The 23,252-nt window shown below is 48.0% G+C and overlaps 1 protein-coding gene across 1 annotated transcript in view; it reads left to right on the plus strand.

Moving 5' to 3' along the window:
* Window positions 1-10,870: 10,870 nt before the first annotated feature.
* The window catches only part of PCDH10 (protocadherin 10), a 32,851-nt gene continuing 20,469 nt past the window's right edge, over window positions 10,871-23,252 (plus strand). The window contains exons 1-3 of the mRNA XM_054202813.1: window positions 10,871-13,724; window positions 15,198-15,256; window positions 15,821-15,927. Of these exons, the coding sequence (XP_054058788.1) occupies window positions 11,121-13,724; window positions 15,198-15,256; window positions 15,821-15,927 (2,770 nt within the window). The 5' untranslated portion in view covers window positions 10,871-11,120. The remainder of the gene's footprint in view (window positions 13,725-15,197; window positions 15,257-15,820; window positions 15,928-23,252) is intronic.

Consider the following 23,252-nt stretch of genomic DNA (forward strand, 5'->3'; position numbering starts at 1 on the left):
TACATTGCAAAATCAATGTATACAACTACTATTTGGCTTTTCTATCTTTGCTGGCAATGAGAACCACATTTCTGAAGCTCTTTATTGGCACTTTGGTAACACCATAAAGGGTATTTCTTCCTTCCTAATTGTGCTTTTGTTCTTTTCCGTGCTGAGCGAAATATGGCAAAGGGTCAAAAGTATATGTTCTTTCTTTCCAGCAAATTGAACACTACAAGCTAGTTTCCTGGTCACCTCCAGATTCTTAGAAACTACAGAGTGGTGGAAACTGGGGGACACAAGTGCACCCCAGATCCCTACTGCCTAGCATTACAGCAGCATGGGAGAGTGGCAGACAACTTTCTAACACATTCTTCCAGAAGAGGCTTTCCTAATTAAAGCTATTAGTAGGCCACAACCAGTTAATAGCAATAAGTTGTTCCAAAATATTCCCACTCTGCTATTAACACAGCCTTCTACAGGAAGCAACAATCCCCCTTTCAACAAGCTTCCCCCAATTGCAGGGAAATCTATGAGAACCACTGAAAGCCAGAAAACTCTCGAACGCTTTTCAAAGCTAAGAAAATCCAAGCCTTCCTACAAGATTTCTATCATCTTCCCACTCTACCCTAAATCACATTTACATGACTCATTCTTCCATTTTACACTTCCCACAACTTGAGTCCTTCCTGTCTTGTCTTCCTTTCCCCTCCTTTTCCTGCGAATCTCTTTACTTTCATGTTTAGCTCACGTAGAGTTGTCCCAGCACCCATGTTATATTTTTCCCCACTAAATCAATGACTTCAAGTCAGCTCTCTGCTTTCTGGAGACAGACACTCCTCCTGTGACTGCACAGCAGTGCAGATTACTACGCAACTGCATGCCACGTCGCTACTTTTATGTGTAATAAGCACAGCTCCCCTTTTTCGTGTGGGCACTTCATTGCTTTGTTGCAATCCAGCTGCTGCCTCCCACAGCTGCGGGATTTGCTGGACCATCCCTTGGGAGCGGCAGCTGCTGCAGCTCGCAGCGTTGTGGGAACACCGCGCGCGGCAGGGGTGGGGAGAGGATGCTGCTGGGGAAAGGATGCTCTCCCTCCCCGCGGCACGGGGGACCTGTGCTGGTACTCGGCGACTGGGAGAAGCAGCCACGGAGCCATCCGGCTGCTGTCACCACGGCGGGGTGACCCTGCCGGTCATGGGGGTGACGTTCTGCTGTTGCAAGTGGCAGAATTGATCAGCCTCTCCCGAGAACTTGGAAGCACGTTGAATTAAAGGACGTTGCCTCTCGCTAGAGGAGGGATCAGTTTTCTATCGGCCGTCGCTCCCACTGAACTCGATTGCAGCTGCATTCCCCTCTCCTCCCCCCCACGCACGTCTTGCTGTACTGTCATTTCTTTCCAAGCTCAACATCAAGGTTCATGTAATTACATATAAGCGTATGTATATGATTGTATATGCATGCGTTACTTCAAAAAGATTTGCATAGTAAAGCCTGCAAAATGAGAAAACACCGGTATTAAAAGAAGCAGGTGTGATTCAGCAGCTTGTTGTGGGCATGTTGGGAGACAGTCACATGTGGTTGCAGACTTCTTTAGTGCGTGTGGTGCCGACCCTCCACTTCCAATAGAACTGTAATCACCTCTGGAGCTCTGCTCATCATACACAAGTGCTTCACAAGTCTTCACCCACTCATGCCAAAATGTATTCGGCAATACTGTTATAGCCCTCCTTAAAACGGAGGAACTGGGGCATGTGTTACATACATTAACACACAACAGCATATGGTACGCAACATGTTTGACTACAAGATCTTTCTTTTCCTTCCTCACATGTTGTGTACTGTAAGTCCTGCAGGTACTGACCAGCTCTGGCTCAACAGCAGCAACACTGCTCCTTGTGTACGCTGATTAAGCAACATCTTCTTGGAAAAGATCATGTCCCAGAATAACAATACGGTATCGTTTGAGCCCCTCGTTCCAATGAGCAAATTGCAGGACTGATGGGCAGTGGCGAGGGACCTCTTAGTACCAGATCACCACAACATACAGACTCATTGGAAGCAACAACATGAGGAGCTTTCCAATCAAACATTTCTTAAGCCTTCATTATGCAGCTTGCACACTTTGTTAATAATTTTCCCAAAGTTTTGCTGGGCGAGGCGTTATCATCCCTGTCCCCCCTAGCTGCAAGATGCTGCTGAGGAGAGCGACCTTGCAGCTGTGTGAGGCAGTGGCCGCGGGGCCGGCATGGCCCCCAGAGACCCCCCAGTTTAGCACTGACTGCTGGGGAGAGAGACAATCTTTTGGTTTGATTTCTTAATTGAAAAACTGTAATTGTAGCAACACCAGGCCCCAACTTGCATAATGAATAGAGTGTGGACCATTGAGATCTATAGCAGGGACTACTCCTACTTCACCTAATTAAGTAAGAGCTGGCAGTTGTGAGCTTTCCATATGCATATGTAAAGCCTGCTGATAAAAGGGGAAGGGGAACTCTTAACAGCTTTTTTTGTTCTTGTTGTTAGGCTGCAGGAACTTAGGAAGCTGCTGAGAAGTCTGGTAGGACAGTTAGCTTTGTGGTTATCGTCTGATTGCTTTTGCTTTTAAGTCTAAATGCTTTTTTAATTTTTTCTCTTATGATTTGTTTTGCTGCACTTACACTTTCATAGTCATTTCTCCATACTTCACTACTTGTGACCTCCTTTCTCTGCTATTCTATGTGTTGTTCCATATGTATGCTTTTCTTTTTCTACTTTCTCCTGCTTCTCTACCACCAGTGGGAGTAGTAAGTGTACAGATGATAAGCGCACCCAAGCTTTGAATTTATATCCAGCTCTATAGAGGAGCCTGCAGAACCCTGGAAATAATTATTCTGAGAAAAATGGTGTTCATCCTCCACAGCAATTGTGTGGAACATATGAACTTGCACAGTTTCTGTCATGCGGTCTGGCCACTAAGCAGGAGTTGTGAGAGGAGATGGCTAGCACAGATTTTTCAAGGACCAACTTATAAATTTCTGAGAGTGTGTAAGCTGAGGCTTTTCGAGGACTTACCACTCTGGTGTATCTTCCTGAGAGTGGCGAAAAGCATTCTTGAGACCTCCATCTGCTAAAGTCACTCTTACAAAATGTGGAGGTGGTAAAACTTCTGAATTGAATGCTGCAATACTTTTAGCATAGACAAAATAATGTGTTTTCCTTGATTATTGCCCCATACATGACTGAACTGCTTTCCAGATGGAACTTCCTCAACGCTCAAACTGAGGTGGGTAACACTATGGAAAAGCTGACAGCAGCCAGATGCAATGTGAGGAGAAAAAGCAAGCACCCGCGTATCAGCTCTTATTATGTGAAGACTCAAATAGAAAGATGCGGTCTTGAATTTTGGTAGTGAAAGTAGCTCCACCCAGATTAGTTACAAAAAAATACAGATGTGCACTCTCTTTCCAAGCGACTCCATAATTGTAACATCGTTTTTTCCCATCTTCCTCCTTTCCCTTCCTAGTCAGTGCTATAGTTATCTGCTGTGTAGTTGGTATGATGACTCAGATAATACACTTATGCTGGAGATTATATATCGATAGAATGCTGATGCCCAAGAATGCAAATTCTTCTGGGCAAACAATCTAAGGGGGTTTTTATTTATTTATTTATTCTGCCAAGCACTACACATACAGTATTATAAGGATAAGAATAAATCCTTGTATTAGGATTTATATATATGTAAGTATATATATAAATATAAGGATAAGAATAAAAGTTTTATATTTTTTAACTACTGCTTTCAAGCTGAACCTCAAAACAATCTGTGCTTTAGTTCAAGGCTTAAACTTGCTGTTCAAAAGAAAATCAACAGCGCAATTTTCTTTATCATGAGTAACTCCATCTACCTATGGCTTTGAGTGTATAATAAGAAGCTTAACAGTCTCAAGCAACCGGAGTTTTCCACGGCAGTTTAGTCCTCATTTGCTCTAGTAATCATTCAGGCTTAGCAGCATTTGTTAAATTCAGATACAGGTCAACTGTATTTCGATGAAGTTCAAAGAAATGGGTGCAGCTGATTGAGCCATATTGTAAAAAAAAAAAAAAAATTATACAGAAAATAGTGGCTTGATGACGCCTGTCTTGATAAATGTGATAATATTTTGCTTCTCAGCTGATGCAATACCAGGTTCCTATCTATGGAGCAAACTATCTTTCTGAAAATTCTAGGTATATGATAAGTAATTTGCCTTACTGAAAAGTATTTTGTCAAGAAATATCTTCTGCGAGGTAAGAGAGGTACGGATGTCATCTCTCATCTGCAAGTAAACAGATAAATTAAAAGAAATATATACTTTTGACTGATCACCTTGTATGAAGTCGTTTTCATTGGTTTATAATGCATCTGCAGCACTACAATAAGCGTTAAGTTCACGATTGTCAGATTTGCCACTAATGGATTAAAAATAATGGGACATAAGGCAAGCTTATAGGAATGGGGCCCAATGTATGCTGGTTGGTGTAAAGCCACGCATACAGAAATGAGTGTTTTGAAGTGACCAAAACCTTGGCTTGTCCCACCTGGACACTGTAAAAAGGCCTGATTGCTAGAAAGTGTTGAGATCTTAACTGTGGGGAAAAAACCAGGGTTTTCTTATATTTATTTCAATGCAAACTTGAATTAGCTAAAAACACAAGTCATTAAAACAGGATGGGATTATTTTCTTTTTTTTTTGCAATGAATGTTATGATAGACTCTGAAAGATGGAGAAGGTGGGATAAGAGCAACGGGCTGCATCCATCTACTGTTTTACACTGAACAGCCTCTTACTGCTTGAGTGGTCTCCCTGAAATCTGTACGAATGCCTGGGGGCGAGGAAAAAGAAGCAGAAGCTGCCCTAAAAAAACCTCTATAGCATTGCAGCCACTGCAATTCTGTTCTGGACTGTGGTTCATCCACAGCAATCCTTATTCAGAAAGACTCCCAGCACCTTCTGGAGAGGCTCCGTCATATTTGATCACTAGTGCAGCACAGAGCATGTAATGAAGTAATACTTTATCTCCATTTATTAAAACAGCTGTCTAAGGTCATAAACATGACAAGTTGTTTTTATCACCAGGAGTCCTCCCAGCAGCGTGAGGATGATGATTAACATCACATCTCCAGTTCTGCTTACATTTGCAACCTCGCGGCAGATGCTTGGCTCCAGCATTGCTTAAAAGCCAACAGAAAATGTCTTGGTCACTGGTGACCTCTGCGAGAACTTTGGTGGCTGCGACATCGATCTGACCCAAGGAGCGCTCCTCAGGCAAACATGAAGGCAGGCTTTTTTTATCGATTAGCCAAATGGTCTAGCCTTCCTGTTTTGTCTCCTCATTGGCAATTAAGAGAGAAATCCATTGAGGGAGTGGTGGCAGTGAACCTTTCCCTCTGACACAAATAACCTTAATCAGGCCTCTTAGTTAATTTCTGAAATTGTTCTGTATCGACCTCTGTTCGAAGCAGGATTTTCATCCTACGGCCCTATCAGTAAAACGTACACATCTTCCTGTTAGCAAAGCAGGCTTTTTCTACTGGTGACATCTTCTTATTTACAATCCTAATCACATCATTGATTCCAGTAATCTTTCCTGCACTAAGAGCTGTTATTAATTCTCTTGAAGGAGAACCTGGGTAGATTTTGTTGTTTTGGTTTTGATGGTTGGTTTTTGGTTGTTTGGTTTTTTTTAAACCTAGATAATTAAAACTAAACAAAGTAATGATAATCTAGGAGATGGGGGAGAATGTGTTTTTAACATCCAGACAGGACAAGAGGCCACGATGTTCCTCAGCCTAAAACTAAGACTGATAACCTAACATAGAACCAGAAGAGCATTTTGGTGACTCAACTAAACAATGGGGATTGGCTTTCTACACCCAAAGCTATGATTGTCCAGGTTAGGAAAGTGATTGTTGAATCCAAAACACAGCATTCGGACATTTCCTTTCCTCCTTTTGTATCCGAACAATGAAAATACTACACTTGGGTCATGAGAAATGAAGCGTTTCCTTACCTCTTCCCCAATAATCACTGATTTACCCACGCAAAATGAATGCATTAATCCTTTACTTCCATCTTCCACATCTCTGTTTCATACTGTTTCATGAAAGGTCCTTCTTTGTCCTTCTTAATGTCATTTTTGAGGAGGAACTACTGAAATAATTGGGAATATTCATAGCTTATGTCACTATGACTTCACTGCTGCTCTGTGATGAAGGGCAAAAGAACTTGGCGGTGGGAGAGGGGAAGCCCTGGCCTTGGGGCACTGATGCAGGCTGAGTCCGGGGCAAAGTCCCCTCCCCATCTGGCAGCTCTTCCCCCCCTTACACACACGCACTCGGGTTTTCATGTTGATTCACTCTCCCGGCGTGTCAGTTAAATGCGAAGTTTTTTATCTTTAAGATAATCCCTGAGATTGGGTAAATGGAGATGCTTGGGGAACTTCTGGTTGAGCAGGAGCATTATTTATCATGTGTTCTCCTTGCTAGAAAATGCCCCTTTGCACATGGGGTGACAAAGGGGCACGTGAGGATTTTGGCAGGGAGGAGAGGTTTGACTTACCCAGGTGTTATCCCCGTCAGCACGGTGGGTTTACAAACCTGATGTCATCTATTTACATTTCTAAATGGCAGCGTGGAGCGAAATGCAGCGATAGGAAAGATTAGTCTTCATTCGGCGAAGTTAGCTGCCAAATTAAATGATGACAGATGGAAAAACTAAACGCGGCGGTGTCAGGGGTCCGATGATAGCCCTCTGCTCCAGCGAGAGGTAAATACATAAACCTCAGCTGGTGCCTGCAGAAGATCCGCGTCCAGTTTAAAGACAGCCCTCGGACTTTTTATTTAATCAATACCCCCTATCGAAGAGAGCGGCGTACGGCATTAGAACTAAACCAGTGTTATTAGAAAATGATATACTGCACATTAGGATGTATAATTCATGTCGCCTTCATTTGCTCAGGCCGTCGCGAAAAATCCATAAATCATTTTCTCGTTCATGTATCGCCTAAGTGCGATTTGTCATTTCGCATTAGAGGGATGGCTCTGATCATCGGCGCTTTTAATTCAGCCCCCACACCCCCCCTTCCCCTTCCGCGCTCGGGGCTGAATATGCCGGGGAGGAACCCACAAAATGGTGGAAAGAGGGGGGGGGATCGGGGGCAGCCCGCACCCCACCACCCCCCCCTTACCTCCGGTCCCCGGGGGCGGGTTCGGTCGCGGCCCCGGGCCGGGAGGGGGGTCCCCCCGGGTTCGGCCGCCCGGGAGGGAAGGGAGATCGCCGTTCCCGGGGCTGCGGCGGCGGGGCGGGTTGGGAGACGGGCTGCTTCGGGTGCCGGCGAATCCCGGGAAGCGGCCGCCCCGTTACCGGCAGGATAACGCAGGGAAGCGCCGGGAGGACACCAACTCCGCCGCGGGTGCTCGAAGTTGGTGGCAGCGGGCGGAAGATGGACGGTGGCGCTCCTGCGTGCGAGGGAGACGCGGCCGGCAGCTCCCCGGCCGCATCCAACGCAAAACGGCGGCGGCCGAGGCGGCGGAGGGGTGGAGGGGGGAGGAATTTCTGACGAAATCTGTTTTATTGGAAAACACCCACCGAAACCGACCCGCCGGCGCTACCTCGATCCGCTCCAAGCGCGGGGAGGTGGGCAGGAGGGGGGAGGACACGATGCTATTTGGGGGTGGTCTTTCCCTGCCGGCAGCACCGGCGCCCCCCCGCCCGTACACGGTTCCCGCTCTCCCGCCTCGCCCCCCCAGCGTCAGGGCAGCACCGTCCGCCCGCTGCACCGGGCTCCAAAGCCGCCGCAGCCGCTTGCTGCCCGCGGGGCAGGGGGGCGAGAAAGCGGGGGGTCCGTGGGCGAGGGGAGGCAGGAGAAGGGGTCTGGGAGCCGGGGCGGGGGGGGGGGACCGCCAGCCCCGCGCTCTCCGCGCCGAGCGGAGGCTGTGCCGCTGCCGGGGCGCAGTGCGCCTCTGCCGCCGCTGGGGGGCGCCCTTCCCCCGCAAGTGCGGCCGCTGGCGGCGGGGGGGGCGGGGCGGGGCCGGCGCGCGCTCCCGGGGGTCGCCACCGCCTGCGCGGGGACCGGCAACGCGGGGCGGGGAGACCGGGGGGACCGGGCGGGGGGAAACCGGGACCCCCACGCGTGCGGACCGACAGCCCCGGCCGTGGGGACCGGGGGAACCGGTAGCCCCGGGCGGGGGGGACCGGGGGGACCGATAGCCCCGGGCGGGAGCGACCGGCAGCCCCGGACGCCGAGTCCGCCGCTCGGAGGTGGCCCGGGGGAGGCGGGGGTGCGACGCCCGCAGCCGGTGCGCCGTATCCCGCTTGGCGAGGGGGGAGGGTTGACGAACCGCCCCGGCCCCCGGAGTGACGTCGAGATTCGGTTTGGCCTCGGCTGACGGCGGCCGGGAGCCCGGTGGCCCCGGGACCCCGTCCCCGGGGAGGGCGATTAGGAGGGTGCTCAAAGGCGAGCGGTTTTGGGTTGTTTTTTTTTAATAGAGGCGCAAATTGGGAAATGCGAAGTCCGAAAACGCGTCTGAGCAATAGAGTTTATTGAAATGCATGGAAGGGGAAGGCACCGCTCGCTGGCGGATTAAAGATGGGGGTCAAAGCAGAAGCTGCTCATACCGGCTTTGCGTTGCTTTTTAGAAAAACTAATATTCTGAAAAAAAAAAAATAAAAAAAAGAGGCGAGAATTACAAATATCGAATTCTTTTTACTGCTACTTTCCTCATTTCGTGAAGTTGCGGAGGCGGATCTTCAGCTGTAAAAAGCCCGCGGACGGTCCGGGACGCTAACACGGCCGGCAGTTAAATCTCTGAACACACACCCCCCCACACACACACCCCCACACACACACACAGCCAACCCCCCAAAAAAAAATTTCATCCCCGGGGCTCAGCCCCCTTCTCAGCCCCGGCGGAGCTTCGCCGCCACCGGCATCGATCGCCCGCCTCAGCCGAGCGCTTGCCGTGCCATAGACACTATTGCTGGAATCGACTTCATTCAGCACGGAGCCGGCTGAGGGAAAAGGGAAAACGTCCTGTTGCTGCGTGAGGCAGGGGGATACACCCGCCGCGGTGGGCTACTAAAATCCGCAAGTCGCCAGCCCCCGCCTCGGTGGCGGCTGCGAACGCCGGCTGGGTGCAGCCGAGCAGCCTCCGGCGCCGTTACCGGCGTGGGGAGCGAGGGTGCAGCCCGTACCCGGTATCGCGGCTTTTCGCCTGAAAATAAGCAAATCGGGGGCTGTGGGCTTGATTCCCCCCCACCCCGGAGATGCCCTTCCGCTGCCCCAAATGGCCACCGACAGCGGACATGCCCGCTGTCCCCCTTCCCTCGCCGCCCCCCCGTCGGTCTCCCGTTACGTTCGTGGAAATTCCAAAGTGTAAAATCGGAGGGGGAAAAAAATTGATACTTTAAATTGGCCGGAGCTGGAAACACTGTACAGGCGTATTGATGGAAAGTTGCACTTTCTCCACCGCCAAACAAACTAATTAGCTGAGGTAGCCCATGAGGGCGGGGGGGTGGGGGGAGTGGGAGGAAAATAATCTCAAATTTCCCCTTGTTTATGGTTGATTGGGTTTGGTTTTTGGTTTTTTTTTTTTCCTGAAAACGTTCCTGCGCCCGGCCTAGGGTAGGAAAATCAGCAGCGGGTGGAAACTCCCTCTCGGGGGAAGAGGGTTGTTTACGGTTTTTACCCCTTGTGTGTTGCGCGATGATGACGAGCGGTGATGTCCCTGCCCGGGGCGGGAGGCGGGGGTTGGGGAACGGACAACAGCCATCCTCCGGGGCTGGCAGGGATGCTGGCAGGGATGATGGAGCGGCAGGCAGGCAGGCAGGCAGGCAGGCAGGCAGGCAATTCTGCCTGCCTGCCTGCCTATCCCTGCCTGCCTGCCTATCCCTGCCTGCCTGCCTATCCCTGCCTGCCCATGACGTAGCCTACTTGACGTGCTCCTCGGCCAATGAGGTGCCGCCCCCGGGGGCGTTGCTGGCGGCTGATTGGTTGGCAGGAGCCGAGGGCTGCGCAAAAACAGAAAAGCCGAGCGCTGCCGGCTCAGAAACTGCCGGCAGAGATCAGAGGAGCTGGGAGCGGGGACCGGAGGAGCCGGGACGGGGAGAGGCGAGCGGCGGCGGCAGCAGCAGCAAGCAGAGACAGACAGACAGACAGACAGAGAGGGGCTAGACGCAAAAGCAGCAAAAGAGCGGGGGGGGGGGGGAAAAAACCACCAAACTGATCAGCACATCCATAAAAAGCAGAGCGGTGGTGATGATGAACATAATAATAGCAATAAAAGAAGAAAAGGAAAGACTATTCATAGAAGAGAGGAAAAGCTAAAAATCTTTAAATAAAAAAAAAAAAAGAGAAAATCCCCGAGAAATCAGGGAATGAAAGTTTTGGGTAGCAAAGCTGTTCTCTGCCTTTTTTTTTGATATGAAATCTTTTTGCGGGTTATAATTTTTTTTTTTTAATTTCGCGATCTTCTGCCTTTTTTTTCTTTGCATCTAAAGAGGGCATGTCCACCGGCTCTTCCAGCAGCATCTACCCCTCCGACTCCCACCAGGAAGACAAACCGAGGACAATCTTGAAATATAAAAATTTCCTCCTTGGGATTTGCTGCTGCTGCTGCCTCCGCCGCCACTGCTGCTGCCGCGGTGCAGTGCCAAGACTCTCGGAATAAATAAAAGCGGGCTACTGTGTATCTCTAGATACATCCAGCTAATAGCTATTATTAGTTGGCCATTTATTTCGAAGATCACAGATGAAGTGGGGACGCCTGTCTTCTTCATTTGGTCAGCGTGTGAAACAATAATACTCGTAACAAAAAGGAGGGAGATGGGGGAGAAAAAAATCCTGACATGAATCAGAAGAAATAATATCTAGCACCCCCCCTAAATCAACCTCTCCCCCTCCCCTTTCCTTCCCCCTCCCCTGATCCCTCTCTCTCCACACGCTCGCAGGCGCGGACACACACAGACAGACATACACACACATAGACAGACAGACACGCACAGGCACACACGCACTGTACTGTGTATTTTCGGAGGAGGAGGTGGTGGTGGTGGTGGCTTTTGGAAGAGGAGGAAGAGGTGGTGTTGGGGAGGGGGGATCTCTTTCCCCATTTGGAGATGGTTGTGCTATTCCTCTTTGCCTTGCTCTGGATGGTGGAGGGGGCCCTTTGCCAGCTCCATTACACGGTGCAGGAAGAGCAGGAGCATGGCACGTTCGTGGGGAATATCGCCGAGGACCTGGGCTTGGACATTACAAAACTTTCGGCTCGCCGCTTCCAGACGGCGCCCAACTCCCGCAGCCCTTACCTGGAGCTCAACCTGGAAACCGGGGTGCTCTACGTGAACGAGAAGATCGACCGGGAGCAGATCTGCAAGCAGAGCCCCTCCTGCCTGCTGCACCTGGAGGTCTTCCTGGAGAACCCCCTCGAGCTGTTCCGGGTGGAGATCGAGGTGCTGGACATCAACGACAACCCGCCCTCCTTCCCGGAGCCCGACCTGACGGTGGAGATCTCGGAGAGCGCGACGCCGGGGACCCGCTTCCCCCTGGAGAGCGCCTTCGACCCCGACGTGGGCACCAACTCCCTGCGCACCTACGAGATCACCCCCAACAGCTACTTCTCCCTCGACGTGCAGACGCAGGGGGACGGCAACCGCTTCGCCGAGCTGGTGCTGGACAAGCCCCTGGACCGGGAGCAGCAAGCGGTGCACCGCTACGTGCTGACGGCCGTGGACGGCGGGCAGCCCCAGCAGCGCACCGGCACCGCCCTGCTCACCATCAGGGTGCTGGACTCCAACGACAACGTCCCCGCCTTCGAGCAGCCCGTCTACACCGTGTCGCTGCCGGAGAACTCGCCGCCGGGCACCCTGGTGCTGCAGCTCAACGCCACCGACCCGGACGAGGGCCAGAACGGCGAGGTCATCTACTCCTTCAGCAGCCACATCTCGGCCCGCGCCCGGGAGCTCTTCGGCATCGCGCCGCGCACCGGGCGGCTGGAGGTGAGCGGCGAGCTGGACTACGAGGAGAGCAGCGTCTACCAGGTGTACGTGCAAGCCAAGGACCTGGGGCCCAACGCCGTGCCGGCCCACTGCAAGGTGCTGGTGCGGGTGCTGGACGCCAACGACAACGCGCCCGAGATCAGCTTCTCCACCGTCAAGGAGGCGGTGAGCGAGGCGGCGGCGCCGGGCACGGTGGTGGCCCTCTTCAGCGTCTCGGACCGCGACTCGGAGGAGAACGGGCAGGTGCAGTGCGAGCTGCTGCAGGGGGACGCGCCGTTCCGCCTCAAGAGCTCCTTCAAGAACTACTACACCATCGTCACCGAGGGGCCGCTGGACCGCGAGCAGCCGGGCGGCGACGCCTACACCCTCACGGTGGTGGCCCGCGACCGCGGCCAGCCGCCGCTGAGCACCAGCAAGTCCATCCAGGTGCGGGTGAGCGACGTGAACGACAACGCGCCGCGCTTCAGCCAGCCCGTCTACCAGGTCTACGTGAGCGAGAACAACGTCCCCGGCGCCTACATCTACGCCGTCAGCGCCACCGACAGGGACCAGGGCGCCAACGCCCAGCTCGCCTACTCCATCCTGGAGAGCCAGATCCAGGGCATGTCCGTCTTCACCTACGTCTCCATCAACTCCGAGAACGGCTTCCTCTACGCCCTCCGCTCCTTCGACTACGAGCAGCTCAAGGAGTTCAGCTTCCAGGTGGAGGCCCGCGACGCCGGCGAGGAGCCCCAGCCGCTGGCCGGCAACGCCACCGTCAACATCGTCGTGGTGGACCAGAACGACAACGCCCCCGCCATCGTCAGCCCCCTGCCCGGCCGCAACGGCACCCCGGCCCGGGAGGCGCTGCCCCGCGGCGCCGAGCCGGGCTACCTGGTGAGCCGGGTGGCGGCGGTGGACGCCGACGACGGGGAGAACGCCCGCCTCACCTACAGCATCCTGCGGGGCAACGAGGCCAGCCTCTTCCGCATGGACTGGCGCACCGGCGAGCTGCGGACGGCCCGCCGGGTGCCGGCCAAGCGCGACCCCCAGCGCCCCTACGAGCTGGTCATCGAGGTGCGCGACCACGGGCAGCCGCCCCTCTCCTCCACCGCCGCCATCCAGGTGGTGCTGGTGGACGGGGCGGCCGAGCGGCCCGGCGGCGGCGGCGGCCTGGGAGCGGGGGCGGGCGCGGGGGGAGGCGGCGGCGGCGGCGGCTCCGGCGAGCATCGCCCCAGCCGCTCCGGGGGGGACACCTCGCTCGACCTCACCCTCATCCTCATCATCGCCCTGGGCTCCGTCTCCTTCATCTTCCTGCTGGCCATGATCGTCCTGGCCGTGCGCTGCCAGAAGGAGAAGAAGCTCAACATCTACACCTGCCTGGCCAGCGACTGCTGCCTGGGCTGCTGCTGCTGCTGCCCCTGCTGCAGCCGGCAGGCGCGGGCCCGCAAGAAGAAGCTCAGCAAGTCGGACATCATGCTGGTGCAGAGCTCCAACGTGCCCAGCAACCCGGCGCAGGTGCCGGTGGAGGAGTCGGGCAGCTTCGGCTCCCACCACCACAACCAGAACTACTGCTACCAGGTCTGCCTCACCCCCGAGTCCGCCAAGACCGACCTGATGTTCCTCAAGCCCTGCAGCCCCTCCCGCAGCACCGACGCCGAGCACAACCCCTGCGGGGCCATCGTCACCGGCTACGCCGACCAGCAGCCCGACATCATCTCCAACGGCAGCATTTTGTCCAGCGAGGTAAGGCCCGGCCGCCCGCCCCCCGCCCCCCGCCCCCCCGTTATCCCCCCACACCGCCCCTCGTTGCCCTCTAATATTTGGGATGCTCCAGCGGCGGGCGAGGTGAGTGCGGGGCAGCCCCCCCTCCCCGGCCAGCCCTGGCTCCCACCAACTGGGAGCCGAGCGTGTGCCCCGTCCGTTCCCCCCCGTCCCGTGTCCCCCCCGCCGGTGCCTGTGGACGAAGCTGGCCCTGGCCGGGCAGCACCAGGGCACAGAGACCCTCCCGAGCCCTTAGCCTCAAGCGGATCGCCTCTGTTTTGGTTTGGGGTGATTTTATTTGGGGGTTTTGGGGTTTTTTGTGGGGGGTGGATACTGCTTTTCGCAGAGTCGCTGCAGCTGACAGTCCTGTAATGACATGAGGTGTAATCACAGGGTTTTCTGAAGTGACATTTTACAACTGTGTCTTTTTTTTTCTTATTTTTTTCCTTCCTGCAGTCTTTGCATGTGCAAGTAAGGCTTTGGGGGAACCCCCCTCTGGGACTGTGACAATCTCTACAGTTAGCAGGAACTTTAATTAATTTGTGAATTAGGGTTTATTAATTGACTTGACTTTACTCTGTCTGAACAGCTCTTTATAACCCAAAGCTGAGTTGTCAAAGGGAAGCATCAAGAGTTTCCATGAAATTACACGCAGAGACTTAATGTTAAACATGTTGCCTATATTGTGTTATCTAGTGTGTAGAGAATTTCTATCAAGGCATACGCCATGCCGTAATACTCCCGGTAATCATTTGCTACCAAGTTAGCTCACACATCCTCTCAGCACCTCTCTGCCTGCGCACGAATGAAAACAACACGTTCTCTCCTAACACACATGCTGAAAGCTGCATCCTGTCCAGTCTGGCAAAGGTGGTTTGAATGACGTTTTCTAAAGCGTTAAGTTTTGCGGTAAAATGTCTAATATTGGCTTGTAAGATTGACCTTTCCTCAAAATGGCTATAAAACTCTTGTTTTCTCTTGCCTTTTTAAGGACTTGAGGGTATCTCAATGTGTTTTCTTCCTTAGGGTACAGTAACTGTACTGTCTCCCCCTATTTTTGTACACTGGAATTAAAAACAGGCTGAAAACTAGATTACAATAAGTTTTTTGTTTTTTTTTTTTCTCAGACTAAGTAGTACACAACTCTAGAAATAGTTGTGTTGATTTTTGTGGGAGTCCTTGTGATGCTCGACAGCATGCACTGTGAGAAAACGTGTCAGAATCTCATCCCAAAAAACTCAGGAAAAAAAAAAAAATCCCTCATGCCTTCCCATCTGTGCGAATAAGAGCTGGGATTTTTTCCCTTCCAGCCTAGAAACAGATTGTGTAGGCCTACTTGCAGCTAAACATTACCATTTATAGTGAGTATGGTGAGCTGCTCTGGTGTATTTTCTGATGCTGGGTTACAGAAATATCAAGAGTTAAAATATTTCCCGCTATTTTCTTTTTTCCTAGACGAAACATCAGCGTGCTGAGCTCAGTTATCTAGTTGACAGACCCCGACGAGTAAACAGGTATGAGCTCCTCAGCCTTGTTTTCCTAACGCATGCTTTAGTGAGTCTGAATGGGGTGCAGAAATGGGTTTGCTGCAGATGTGAAATAGTAGCAAAGCAATGGGAAATGGAACGTATGTAGACGTATTAAATAAAACGCTGTGGACTAAATGAGTTTGCATTACGGCTTTTCTGAACCGGTTTCAAAACCGACTGAAAAGAGAACAAAATCTCAGTTTGTATTAGACCAAAACGTGCTCTAAATACTCATGAATGCTTCTGTAGGGTCTTCCAGAAAACATTGGTCTCTCTGAGTTAAAAATCTATCCAGCTTAAGTAAATGCCACCGAATTATTTAGACCAACGACATGAAAACCAGGTGGAGTAATAATGCGTACTGTCCGTTTCGGCTAGAGTACCAAGGTCTGACCATGCCAGTTTGGTGGCCAGAACCCCTCCGCAGAAGCAGTGCAGCAGGCAGGAGGGGGTGAATGCAGCACCGTGTTTGGCCATGTGATGGCAGAAGAATGTTTTATGAGTTCCTCTTTCATGTTTATTCTAATGTAAAGATGTTTCTGTGTCTAGTTCTGCATTCCAGGAAGCAGACATAGTAAGCTCTAAGGACAGTGGTCATGGAGACAGTGAGCAAGGAGACAGTGATCATGATGCCACTAATCGAGGTCAATCCTCTGGTAAGTCTGATAAGAGAATGGAAATAGTAGATCTTTAAGTAGGGAGACGAGGAAGAACAGTTACTCATAGGAATATAATGCAAGAGTGGCATAAATAATGTGAGCATATTGTATGGGAGGCTGGGTTTCAATCAGCTTGATACCACGGTTACCTGGGCAAGGAGACAATTCGGAAGCCCTTTCATCCACAGGGCAGAGTTTATTTTATTCCTTTGGTTGGGGGAGGGCTGGTATGTTGCTCTGCACCATTTGCTGTAGCAAAACTTACCGCACATTAAAACAAAGTTTTTGGTACGTTTTACAGTGTAAAATTTTTTTTATTTTATTTCTATTTTTTTTCTCCAACGGCAAATTTGCAGGATTTCAAAGCGTTAGGCAATTTTGCTTAGTAGGCACTTCAGCTGGCATGGCAGTGTGAAGTGCAGGGGGAGTTCCCAAGGGAAAGAATGAGCCCAGTAATTGAATGACGGCCAGACTGCGAGGATTTCTGCTGGGGATCAGTGGAGACACATCGGGTGCTCTGAATGTGTAATACCTTAGCATGTTTTGAGGACTGTTTTTTTTAATTCAAATTGAGGCAGCATGTAGTATAAGTGATCTCCATGTTAATAAGGCTAAGTTATTCTTAAGTACGTTTCTTTCAGTCCCGACAAAAGAAAGAAATGCTTTAAAAGGCTATGATCTGAATCACCTAGAAAATATATACATGGCAGTGTTATTCCCATGTGTATGGCTTGCTGTCTTTGCTCTCATACTGCCAGTTTTCTTCTGAAAGGGACGTTTGTTTAGAGCCTATGCATTAGAATTCATTCTCACCCTCGCACCACATTTTAGCCAGAAATGCTCGTGCTTCCTCCCCTACCACAGCCTCCACAGGTCTGGTACGCCTTGATTCAACACAGAGATTTCTTTCCTCTTGTTTCCTCTGCACTCCATCATGTATAACGATTTGCTACAAGTGTATCATACAAAATACTGCCAGAATCTCTCCAGTTGTCCATTTTTCGCCCCCTGACCCCCGTCTTAGAAGATATGAGGGCAAGGGCCTTGGTACTGCTATAGCAGTGCTGCCTCGCCCGCGTGCTCTGTTAACGTCCTCTATTTTCTTGCTGCTATAGTCACTGTGCCCTTAACGATGGGAAACCCAGGCACCAGGGGAAGAGGAGGCTGCTACAGGGCCCCTTTATATTGCTGCAAGTCATTAATATGCAGACCTAATGAGACTCGAGAAGAGCCAAGAGTCTCCGGAGCTCCCTGCTTCTTGCAGGGCTTCATGCTAAGTGAACAGAGTGTCTATTTTGTGTCTGGGAACCTGACAACAAACCAGGTCTTGCCAGAAGTTTACATCGGAACACAGAGCCTCTTTCATTTTTGGCCTATATATGGCGTATGATTTATTGTTGTTTTAAAAAGCCATGTATTTAGCCTCCCCCCCGCCCTTTCTTTCGCACTGTTTCTGATGCAGCAATCAGTGCTACTGAGTTATAAAAAGCTCCCTCTCCTCCTGCCCTCCCTGCATTCCTTTTTTTTTTTTTCTTTTATGCATTTTACTGCAGCAGTCATCTCAATGAACATTTCAATCAGCTCAGTCCCTCAACATAATGAACCATAATAACCAAACAGGAGAGAAAAGAATAAACATCTGCAGAAGGGGCTGGATTTGACTGATGGTGGGAATATAATCATATAGTTGCACATCAACTGAAAGCTATTTTGTTTTAGATGCGTTCAGGGCTGTTATTGTTGTGCCTCTCCTTTTTATTCTTTCTCTCCATTTTAAAAGTAGTCTATCTCAGATACGAACACCGGAACTGCTGTCAAACTTGGCTTTAGTCCTTAGCTGGGCAAACTCTTCATTTTCACCATTCCTATTTTATCAAACTAGGGGGAAAAAAATCTATGCTTTCAAAACAATTTCAAATCGTTTAAGAATCTGATGTGATTTATGAACTTCTGTGTCTTCAATGGTGATTACACATGAAGTAATGAAAGCTGACAACTAGGTTTGCTCTCCTCACGATTAACAGTTTGAACTGAAACCTCAAACACACAGAACTTCCAACTTAATGTATTGGTGCTGTGGTTTGAGAATAATTTGCATGCACAATTTTTAAAATGCTACTTCCGAATGGATATTTAAGTACAAATCTCTGTAGGAACTGCTTGAATCTTCTACATATGTATAATATAGTTTTCCTGTAAGTTTTGAGCTGAATCCTGCTGTTGTGATGCAAAGAACGTGCCCCTTGACCTCAGTGATGACAAGATATTTTGATATAAAAACTTCACTCTTGCTATTAGCATTTGGTGATGAATTTTGTGGAGGAAAAAAAAAGGAGCATAAATCTTGTTTGATCTTGAATGGCTAGAGGAAATATCTGAGGGAATGCCTTCTCAGTTTTTCAGTCGTTCTGATGCTCTATAATCAATGCTTTCTAAATTATTGAAGGGAAAGACACTGGTTGATAAGATGGCAGAACTTTGGGCTGTTTTTTTCAAGATGTTACCTGATAGCTTGCAGCGTCATATTTGCTTTCCAAAAGCATCATCCAAAAATACTGAGTAGATAATTCAGATTGACAAATAAAACACACTCTCTACCAGTTCTAGTCAGCAGCATGTTCTGCTCGCAAAACCTCTTTTTACTGCTCTGTACGTTCCGTTGCTGTCACCAGTGAACAGTCCTGTGGCACACAAGGAGCTCTTCCACACTAGTCCATCGCTAGCCAAGCTGACTGTCAGAAGTCATGGTCAAGTAGTAATTGGGAAGGAAAACATGCAGGGTAAAAATCTATCACTGTGTCATAGATTTATCCTGCACAATCATTTGGTGCAAATTCTGAACTAAACTCTTCTATGTATCATAAAATGTTTTATTGCGTTTTGAAGTAAGATTCTAGTTCACCTTTTGGCAAAATATATTTTCTTGATAGGGATTTAATTATGGTTTCAAATGTGCTGGAATGTATGTAAGGGATTCACATTGTTCCCATTAAAGTACCACCTGAACGCCTCGTAATTACCCACATTCTCATCTCCCTTAACATCCATGAAGTACAAAAGTACTGTCATCTGCATTTAGTGGGCAATGGCAGGTAGTGGGATACTCAAGAGCCTGATTTTGATGGATTGAGTAGTCATTTCATTGGCTGGGATAGGAATCTGAGCTTCTTGGAAAACGATTTTACAAAGGTGAAGAAGCTCGAGAAGTTTTTGGCAAGCAGAGGAGGGGTTTCTCCAACCCCAAGTGCGTGTTCTAATTACTTGTGCTCCTCTTTGTCTGCAAATTGTTGAGACAAAAGCTGCTATTTGTTGTAGAACAAACACGACTCGCACGACACTACTACTTATCATTAGCACACTGTATTTCAATCATGTTCAGTAGGAGTAATTTCTAAGCACGAGGTTAGTTTATTTCCCATGGTTGATTAAATTCTTGGCCTCCCTTGTGAAATTGCCGACTTGGGTGCCAATTAATACTCTGCATGTGCGTATGTTTAAATTGTATGATTAGACACCTGTCCTGTAAGATTTGGACTCATGCCATCAGCTTATTTCCTATGGTTGCTCACTAGCTACTCAGCTTTCTCAAGCTGAACGTGCAGAGTTCTTCATAATATTACTTTGTTTCCCCTTTTTGCGCTGAATTGGCACGGTCTCTCGGATGCACTTCAGGAGGGAATATCCAAGATGTGAAGCTAAGTAAATACCGTCACGTATATACTGTAAAAACGCATCAGCCTTTTTTGATAATCTCCTCCGTGCAGTACTGGACGGTATGCATTGGTGACCGGCTGAGATCTAAAATTAGGCTTCCACTAGTGGACTTCATGACGGGAATTGATAAGGGCCTAATACAAAGGCACAGGGTGAAACGTTGCCTCACACCTTTCCAGTGCAGATTAGGTAAAAACCCCCGAGAGGGTTAGTATGCATTACTGCAGAAGGGCTATGATATTTCAGTGTTCATAAGGAGAAGAATTTGAGAAGCCAGAATGAGAATTTTAGTGATAAAGGGACAGAGAAAACCAGTATTCCTTCTGAGCCTACACAGAATGACAGCTAAATCCTGTTTTGAAGATCGCTTGGGCTAAGAGTCTATCTCGGATAAAGTGAGAGTGAACATGAAAATGGCTTAGTAAAGTGCTTTGACTCAAGCTGAGGGCGGTTTCTTTTCCTTTTTTTTCCTCTTCTTTCCTTGGGCTGCATGCTTAACAATGTTCACATCTCAACCGTCCAGATAGGGCTTTGAAGTTGAGATTTGGAAGAGGCGAACATTGAAGATGTTTGAGACTTTATTCATGTTCTCATGCAGATGAAGTCAGCTTTATCCAAGGCAGCCCACCAATTACTTGGCAAGAAAGAATGATAACAACTGTTTCATGAAGTTCAGTAGATAAAGTCTTCTACAAAGGAGGTTAACGTCATTATCCTTATTTACCGACACAAACCATGAATCACAGGGAAACGAGGAACTTGCTCAAGGGTAATCTAACCAAATGGACAGTAGTTCTGGTAACGGAGCTCTGAAAAGGAGGCCTGGTTCCCTACATCACCCCTGTCTCACATCTATCTAGCTTTTTTTAGGAAAAGCTCCCACAGAAGAAATGGAAAATGCTATTTAATTCCAAGAGAAAGCCAAAATTATGAAAAAATGACACATGCTGGGGAAAAAAAAACCCCAGTCCTCTCAATAACAACACTACAAAAATATTTTGTCAACATTTAATTGGTATTTTTGCTTTTTTATTACATCATTTACTTAGTAATACATATGAACTTGTTCACTCATTGCTCTAAAGGCTCGGTGTATGGCTCTTCTCCCTTAATTAAATTAAGAAAGAATGCATTATTTAAAAATGGTTTTAGGCCTAATTTTTGCTTTGATCTAAACTGTCTTTCAAACCAATTAGCATTCATGCGCATCGAAATTTTGATTTTTCTCCTTTTGAAATATGAAAAGGCAGCAAATTGGGAATATGCTCCAGAAATGCAGTGCTACCAAGTATCTGATTCAAAGCACCTGAGTTCAGGAAATTTGGACGCGGATATCAAACTTAATATTGAACTCCTCTCCTAGTTTTCGGTTTCCTTTGCTGGGGGGTGGGGGGGAGGGGCTTGTTTTCCTTCAAAATCTGCGAAGATAAGGTTGTGCGAGAGCTCGTGTTGCCCACTGGCCTATCTAGCAATAAGGCTTGAACAAATAAGAGTGAACCAGTGGCCTTTGCCATGGGCTTTTCTATGTCAGCTGTTTTTGGACTAGTGCAATGCTTATTCAGAATTCAGAGTCACCTTTAAAATCTCGGTTTATCGGCATGCAAGGTCTAATATCATAACTAAATGAAAAATATAACGCTTTTTTCTTTAATGTGGATTTGTAATCATGATGGATAGTTTAGTTCTGAAGGATCATATATATCTATATATATATATAGCCAGATTTACGAGGGAGATGAGATGGAAGTGTTATACTGCTGAACATTTCTTTTTTGTTATAAATCAAGAACACGATTCTTGGTGTATGAAGGAGTTCTGTGCTGAATGTCTTACTTCGTTTACACTCATATATCCTTCCTTCTTGGAAAATAGCAAATAGCTTTTACCCCCTCTGGTTTTAATGTTTTTCACTGAGAAACAGAGAATTCTATACCATGACCATAGGAAAAAGGTGGAGGAAGAATAGCCAGCACTCGTATCATAGTCAGGTAAATATACACAGGTGCCCAGGGATTTCAAAATCAGACAGATAATTTGAATTTCTTTTCTGTCAAAATATTAAGCCCAAGGGCTTGGTTCTGCACCCATGAAACTCTTAGGGAACGTTGTGACTGATTCAAGTAGGAACAACACCCAACCCAGGCCCCTCTGAACATTGTGTTCCCATCCTAAACAAGCATTTACATTCTAGCTGTGTGTTGCAGGAGTGTATATTAAAATTCAGATGTATATGTATATACAATTTTTTTTTCTTTTACAAATTGTCATCTTCAAGGGGGGAAAAGTTTGTCATACAAGCTTACATTTTTATATCCCCTACATTCATTACTTTGTTTATTCAAAATCCTGATTTATAGTGGCTATAACATCTCTTTTGTAATAAGCTGTTATATAATACTATTCAGTGCACTGCAGTAGACAAGCAGTATTCAAAAGGGAACTAAAAAAATAATATTTGGATAGAGACATTTTGCAGTTTAGCAGCTGATGTGAAAACAAAATAGTAAAATGGAGGGTAATTTTCCAGGGGAAATAAAAATCCATGGAGGGGAAAAAAAAGGGCGTATCTTTGAGTATATATCTTAAAAGCAGTATTGTTATAATATCTCCCTATCTCCCTCCCCACTGACTAAAGAATATAATTTAATATTTATCCGTAAGTTTTTCTTTCTCCTGCTGTCTTTCAGGAAACGTTGAATGAATATGGTTGCTGACACAGTGTTAGCAAAATGTATCTGTAATCATTTTCCTATTAAAAGTAGGGTTATTTGTTGTTTACGTGTGACTTTGCTAGGAAGCCTGAAAAATGAAATAACCGTTTTGTGTTAATCGTCACTTAAATCTTCTGAATGGCAAAAAGTTAGATTCGTAAAATATGTCTTTTCTTGCCTAGGAGATGTTTTTGTGTAGACCTTTCAGTACGTAAGATACACACACACAGGGTTTTATAGACATTGTTATGTATTAATTTCTTTCTGGGGAGCCTGCATCTAAATCTCTCTTTTCAGTCTTGGATAGCTGCTACCACTACGGAGTTTAGAACTATACAATTTGTATGCCTTGCCTCATGATCTTCATCTGATTTCTTAATCATATCTGCAGCTCACGTTTGCATTCCTCAACAGTTCACTGCTCAGTAATTTATTTTCAGACTTCTGTATGCCAATTATCAATGCGAGCTTCTAATCGAAACTGGACCTAGCATTGTATATTTAATTTAAAATTAAAAAGTCATTCTAAAGCGAGATTAATCGGAGATAAAACACTTTTTTTCTTTCTTCATATTTTTTCTAAGTGACTGCCTTTAGTCCTCAAGCACTTGTTGATAGCTCAGAAAGATTCTTGCCTGCTGAAGAGATTGTTTTTTCTAGTGTGAGATATCGCATAAATATTACTAATGTAAGTCAAATTATGGTTCAAAACAGTGGTAGAATTCTTAATACTAATCCTCGCATTGGAGATCAAGCTAATCCAGTTCTTTACAATGTTGGCTGGTGAATGAGCTACGTTACATGAATCTTATTACAGCTGTTCAAAATTTTTTCATATTTCTCTTGCCAGTGGTGTCATTTTTTGTAATTCTAATGCAATGCTTGTAAATGCAATGT

This window comes from Rissa tridactyla, chromosome 5 (assembly GCF_028500815.1).
Source record: "Rissa tridactyla isolate bRisTri1 chromosome 5, bRisTri1.patW.cur.20221130, whole genome shotgun sequence".
NCBI classification, from domain to species: Eukaryota; Metazoa; Chordata; class Aves; order Charadriiformes; family Laridae; genus Rissa; species Rissa tridactyla.